Here is a 6,048-nt window from a genome sequence, read left to right on the forward strand (position 1 = left end):
TCTGGGTCGCCCCCTTTGTTCTCAGCCTGACCTCTGCCCCCCCTGTTTCCCCTCAGCCACGTCCACCTGTGGGCAGAACGAGTTCCGCTGCTCCAGCGGCCGCTGCATCCCAGCGCACTGGTACTGCGACGGGGGCACTGACTGCACAGATGGCTCAGACGAGCCCTCCTCCTGCAGTGAGTACACAGATACAGGTAGACACGCAATAGCCCTCCTCAGCACAGCATGGCCAGAGACACACAGCTCACCATCACCTCACTAGCTGGGTTGGGTTGGGTTGGGTTGGTAAGCTTGTTCATGTTCATGTCATCTTGTTTACTTCATATCACTGTTTTGGTTGTGATTTACAATACGTTGCCAAGAAATTGCAAGTTCTGTGTCTTTGTCTGTGTCTTTAAACCCCACTTAAACATCCTCCAGATGTACTGGAAAACAAATGAGTGAGAGGGTAGAAATCACAGACCTCAGACAGATTATCTATATGAATATTTTTGATCAGCTTGATCATTGGTTAAAGAAAAGTGAACCATAAACATGATTATTCACATTTATTGACCATTCCTGGCTTTACTTTGCCATTATTCTACTCACTCAAATTACCCTCCAATAGGCATGAATTTAGTTATTGCCATTTCTGTGTAAGATGCAACAGTTTGTTTAATGTCATGTTCTAACAATATTTAGATATCAAATTAACTAATCATCCTTCCATGCCTCGGAGATAGAGGACCTTAAGTTATCTTGATGGTGAATAAGTGTTTTTATCAGTAAGCATTCACTCATCTGCCTGTCGTTAAGGGTTTAGTTAGTGAGCATCACGGCTCAGGAGATGGATGGGTTGAAATGCGCTGTGTGCTTAGCTGGTGTTAGGTGCTGCAGTTGATGCAGTGTTGGGGAGCTGCTTTATCAGTGCTCAGTGCCTGTCTGTGATCGGGTTGCCATCGCCTGCCACATTCCTGCCTGCTGACTCCCAGCACCCTCCCCCGAGCTCCAGCCCCCTCCTCTCCTCTCCACGCTGTTCACAGGAGCCTGGGCCCTCAGCAGCACCGCTTTACACTCAACATTTCAATTTAAAATGAGTTATTGTTATCAATTATCATTATACATTTAATTATAAATTATCATTATTTTAAAAATCATTATTTTAAATAAAAATATGGTGGGTAGAGAGGGTGTAAAGGATAGAAAGTTACAAACAAAGTATTTTCATTAGTGATATTAGTCCACACTTCTGGGTAAAGTGGAGCAGTGAGATATCAGATGAAGTCACACAACACAACAAGCACACCAAATGTTTGCACTGTAAGGATGTCAAGAGTCCATCAGGTTGTTTAGGTGAAAAGACCTGTAGAGACCTGGACCTGTAGAGATGGAGGAGAGTTGAATGTAAAGGTGCATTTCCAGGTGTTGGTTTAGTGTCATGACCTGTGCTTCATCGCCCCTCAGCCACTATGCAGAGGACGTGCAACACAGAACAGTTCCGCTGTGACGACGGCCGCTGCATCGCCTCCTCGTGGCTCTGTGACGGAGACAACGACTGCGGCGACATGAGTGATGAGGACCAGAGACACAGCTGCGGTGAGGATTCCTCTCTGTTTGTTTACCTCTTATTCCCTCCATCTGTTCGCATCCCTCCTCTTCTCTCCACCCCCTCCATCTCTCGCTCCCTCTCTCCGTCTTCTCTTCCCTCACTTATCTTATCTCCTCTATCTGCCCTCCCTTCTCCTCTTACCTACTCTCTGTGTCTGTCTCTTAATCTCTCCATCCCTCTCTGCTCTCTCCCTCCTTCCTGTCGTTACCGTGATGGATGAGTCACTGTAACAGGGCTGACTGGTGGATCTCCTGTGTGGCTGTTTGCAGTATGCTGCTGCTGCTGATAGTAGTAGTGGTGGACAGTGGTGGACGGTGGTGGTGGGCTGTAGCATTTAGTGGGCCACATTCCTGATTTGGGCCGCCTCAATCGCCACTTTGTGGGAGACTCAGCCGCCCGGCTCAGGCGGGATCAGGGCTCTCCCGTCGCGCCCTGGGCAGCGGGCCGCCCCAACAATAAGGAACCGGCCGCACGCGGCCGACACCGCGGGAGCCTGGCCGCACACAAAGGGGCTCCCGCCCCGGCGCATTGACACGAAACGCGGAGGAATGCCCATTGTTGGGCTGAGCTCAAGGCTCTCAGTGGGGAATGGATCTGCCAGCTGATTGGCTGGGTTGATTGTTGTGGTGGGCTATTGGATGAGATGGGACTGAGGAGCGTGAAGAGTGAGCTGTAAGATGAACGATTGGAGGAATGATTGGTTTTTTTTCCCTCATTTTAGCCAATCGCTCGTGCTCCGCCACGGAGTTCACCTGCGCTAACAACCGGCCCCCGCAGAGGAAGTGCATCCCGCGCGACTGGGTGTGTGACGGTGACGCGGACTGCGCCGACGCTCTGGACGAGCACCAGAACTGCACCCGCAGGTCTTGCAGCGCCAATGAGTTCTCCTGCAGCAACGGCCTGTGCATTCGCAGCTCCTACAGGTACACACAGCCAGCCAACATCCCTAAAACAACCGTCTCAGTCATCAGATGACTCCAGTAACCTGCCACTCAAACCAACAGCTCTCACCCTTAGCTTCCTGATCTCTTCGCCACTACTGTAGTCCTGTAGACAGCATTAACTCTACACACCATGTTCGTTAGCCTAAGCATTTGTTAGCAAAGCCTATATATAATATATACACTACTAAGTATTTCTGATATGTTGCTGATTGGATCATAAACGGCCACAAAAAAGGAGAGAAATTCTTTTTTCATTATTGTGTTACATGTTCCAAATGTAAAGCACTCTGAGCTGCATTCTGTGTAAGAAAGGTGCTATACAAATAAAGCTTATTATTATTATTATTATTATTATTATTATTATTATTATTACGACTGGCACTTACACAGAGACTAAGTAATGGCTTCAGGGGAGAAAATACTGGGAAACAAACGATCACTAACTTTGTTGGCCTGTCGATAAGCAGCGCCGGACAGTCCCCCCTGGTCTGATACTTCATGAGATGGTGAGATGTTTAAGTCTTGGCTACTGTGTGTCGTGTGCTCAGGTGTGACCGGCGGAATGACTGTGGGGATGGCAGTGACGAGCAGGGCTGCACCTACCCGGCCTGCCAGCAGCACCAGTTCACCTGCGAGAACGGACGCTGCGTGTCACGCGACTTCGTCTGCGACGGCGACAATGACTGCGGGGACCAGTCCGACGAGCTGGACAGCCTGTGCCGGACCCCGGCCCCCACCTGCCCGCCTGGCCAGTTCAGGTGCGAAAACGGCCACTGTATTGCCATGGTGAAAGTGTGCGACCACACAGACGACTGCTCGGACAACAGCGACGAGAAGGGCTGTGGTGAGTGTGTGCCTCTCGCATCAGATCTCTTTCACCAAGAACTACAGCTGCACAATGTAGTTACCATGATTAGTTCAGCCTGTTGTAGCTCATTCATTTGTGTGCACGGACCTTCAGATTGCTTCTATTGAAACATCTCACCTTCCTCTCACAGTTGCCATCAACTTTTATGTCCTTGAATTGACTGCTGAAGAACCTGTGTCTGGATGACTGCCATTTTGACATGATGATGTGGTCTGTGTGTGTGTGTGTGTGTTTGTGTGTGTGTGTGTGTGTGTGTGTGTGTGCGTGTGTGTGTATGTGTATGTGTGTGTGTATGTGTGTGTGTGTGTGTGTGTGTGTGTGTGTGTGTGTGTGTGTGTGTGTGTGTGTGTGTGTGTGTGTGTGTGTGTGTGTGTGTGTGTGTGTATGTGTGTGTGTGTGTGTGTGTGTGTGTGTGTGTGTGTTTGTGTGTGTGTGTGTGTGTGTTTGTCTGCACGTCCTCCTCTCCTCAGGCATTAACGAGTGCACAGACACCAGCATCCACGGCTGCGACCACAACTGCACCGACACGCTCACGGGCTTCCTGTGCACGTGCCGGCCGGGTTACCGCCTCATGTCGGACGGCCGCACGTGCGACGACATCGACGAGTGCGGGGAGACACCGGGAGTGTGCAGCCAGGTGTGCGAGAACACGTTGGGCTCGTACATGTGCAAGTGTGCGCCGGGCTTCCTGCGCGAGCCCGACGGCCACACCTGCCGCCAGAACAGCGGCATCGCGCCCTACCTGCTCTTCAGCAACCGCTACTACCTGCGCAACCTGTCCACTGACGGCCAGGCCTACTCACTGGTGCTGCAGGGCCTGACCAGCGTTGTGGCCCTGGACTTTGACCGCGTGGAGAGCCGCATCTACTGGGTGTGTAGAAGAAAGGCTTTGTGTTGAATGTACACAAACCGTGTCTTTCAGTAACATCAAAACATCCTAATGAATGCGCCCTCTATTTACACCCCTGATCCTGTTACAGGTGGACGTGAGCAAGCGTGTGGTGGAGCGTATGTTCTATAACGGCACGGTCAGGCAGACGGTGCTGAACGGACTGCCCCATGCCGAGGGTCTGGCTGTGGACTGGGTGGGGAGGAAGCTCTACTGGGTGGACAGCTTCCTGGACTGTCTGAAGGTGTCCGAACTGGATGGGCGTTACGTGAGGAGGCTGGCTGAGCACTGCGTGGACCCCAACAACACCTACTGCTTCGACAACCCGCGCGCCATCGTGTTGCATCCCAAATACGGGTATGAGACAAGACCATTGGGTTCGAGGGTTGGGACCGTGGTCCGTGGGGCAGTTGATACCATCCAAAACAAAGGCATTTTGATGCCGAATATACATATGATTTGATGCCTAGCTGCACCGTCAAAGAGTTTTGAATGAAATTCTCTGTTTTCATCTGTGATTAACTCAACACTGGCGAAGTTCAAATGGTCTGCACACATACATACTGTGTGTTGTTTTATCGGACAGGTATGTGTACTGGACAGACTGGGGCGAGAGAGCTTTTATCGGTCGAGTGGGAATGGATGGCAACAACAAGTCCGCCATCATCACCACTAAGCTCGAGTGGCCCAACGGGATCACCATAGACTACACCAACGACCATCTGTACTGGTCAGATGCTCACCTCAACTACATCGAGTGAGAACCTCTTTCCTCCCTTTTCTGTCTCTCATGTGGGAAGATTATGAAGGATAATACACACATGCCATCTGCACACACTATGAAGCTCAACTCAGCAGCATTGTCAGCATTGTAATCCCCCTTATGTTCTGTTTATTGTACCGCATGTTGCATCTCACTCTGTTCCTAATCTCTTAATGTGTTTTTGCTTCAGCCAAATGCATAATCGTGACTGACCTCCTCGAATGCGCTCTGCAGGTACTCGGACCTGGACGGCCACCACCGCCACACGGTGTACGACGGCGTCCTGGCCCACCCGTTCGCTCTGACTGTGTTCGAGGACTACGTCTACTGGACAGACTGGAACACGCGCACCGTGGAGAAGGGCAATAAGTACGACGGCAGCGAGCGGCTCATGCTGGTCAACACCACACACCGGCCCTTCGACATCCACGTCTGCCATCCGTACAGGCAGCCCATCGGTAAGACAGCCCCCCCCATCACCACCACCACACCAACCCCCACCACACCCCCACCACCACACCCCCATCCAGCACAACCTCCAACCAACACCTCTTTACTCTCCACACAAGCCCTCTTAACACATCTCCACATCCTCCCCAAGATCCCTATCTCCGTTATGTCTCCCTCCTCCGTCTTTGCAAACGTTCCAAAGTTCTGCTTTGACACGCGAGACACACAGTCTAGTCCAGTGTCTGTGAGAGGAGAGTGTGTTTGCAGACAGGAGAGGATTAGGGAGCTGTGTTGTGTTGTGTAATTATGAAATATTTGCTATTTCTTCCCCCGATGCTTCCAACATTGCTGGAGTTTCTTTGCCATGAGAGCCCAGGGCTCACTCAGTAGTGCTGACTCATCATGGAGGATTGCCTTTCTCTGCCCGCTCTGTCTTACACTTCAGCTGCTCCTCTTGCTGTTCCTTTGCCAGTACAAACGTGGAACAGTCTCCTTACTCCTCTCCTGTGCTACTCATTTTTTGATCCATTTGTGAGAGACGGT

At 51.1% G+C, this 6,048-nt stretch overlaps 1 protein-coding gene across 1 annotated transcript in view; it reads left to right on the forward strand.

The window, feature by feature from the left end:
* lrp2a (low density lipoprotein receptor-related protein 2a) overlaps positions 1–6,048 on the forward strand; it is a 64,991-nt gene that overhangs the window by 39,987 nt on the left and 18,956 nt on the right. The window contains 8 exon segments of the mRNA XM_048240064.1: positions 57–176; positions 1,447–1,578; positions 2,313–2,514; positions 3,084–3,379; positions 3,874–4,274; positions 4,384–4,649; positions 4,879–5,049; positions 5,290–5,513. Of these exon segments, the coding sequence (XP_048096021.1) occupies positions 57–176; positions 1,447–1,578; positions 2,313–2,514; positions 3,084–3,379; positions 3,874–4,274; positions 4,384–4,649; positions 4,879–5,049; positions 5,290–5,513 (1,812 nt within the window).

Source organism: Alosa alosa, chromosome 3 (assembly GCF_017589495.1).
Source record: "Alosa alosa isolate M-15738 ecotype Scorff River chromosome 3, AALO_Geno_1.1, whole genome shotgun sequence".
In the NCBI taxonomy this organism is placed as follows: Eukaryota; Metazoa; Chordata; class Actinopteri; order Clupeiformes; family Clupeidae; genus Alosa; species Alosa alosa.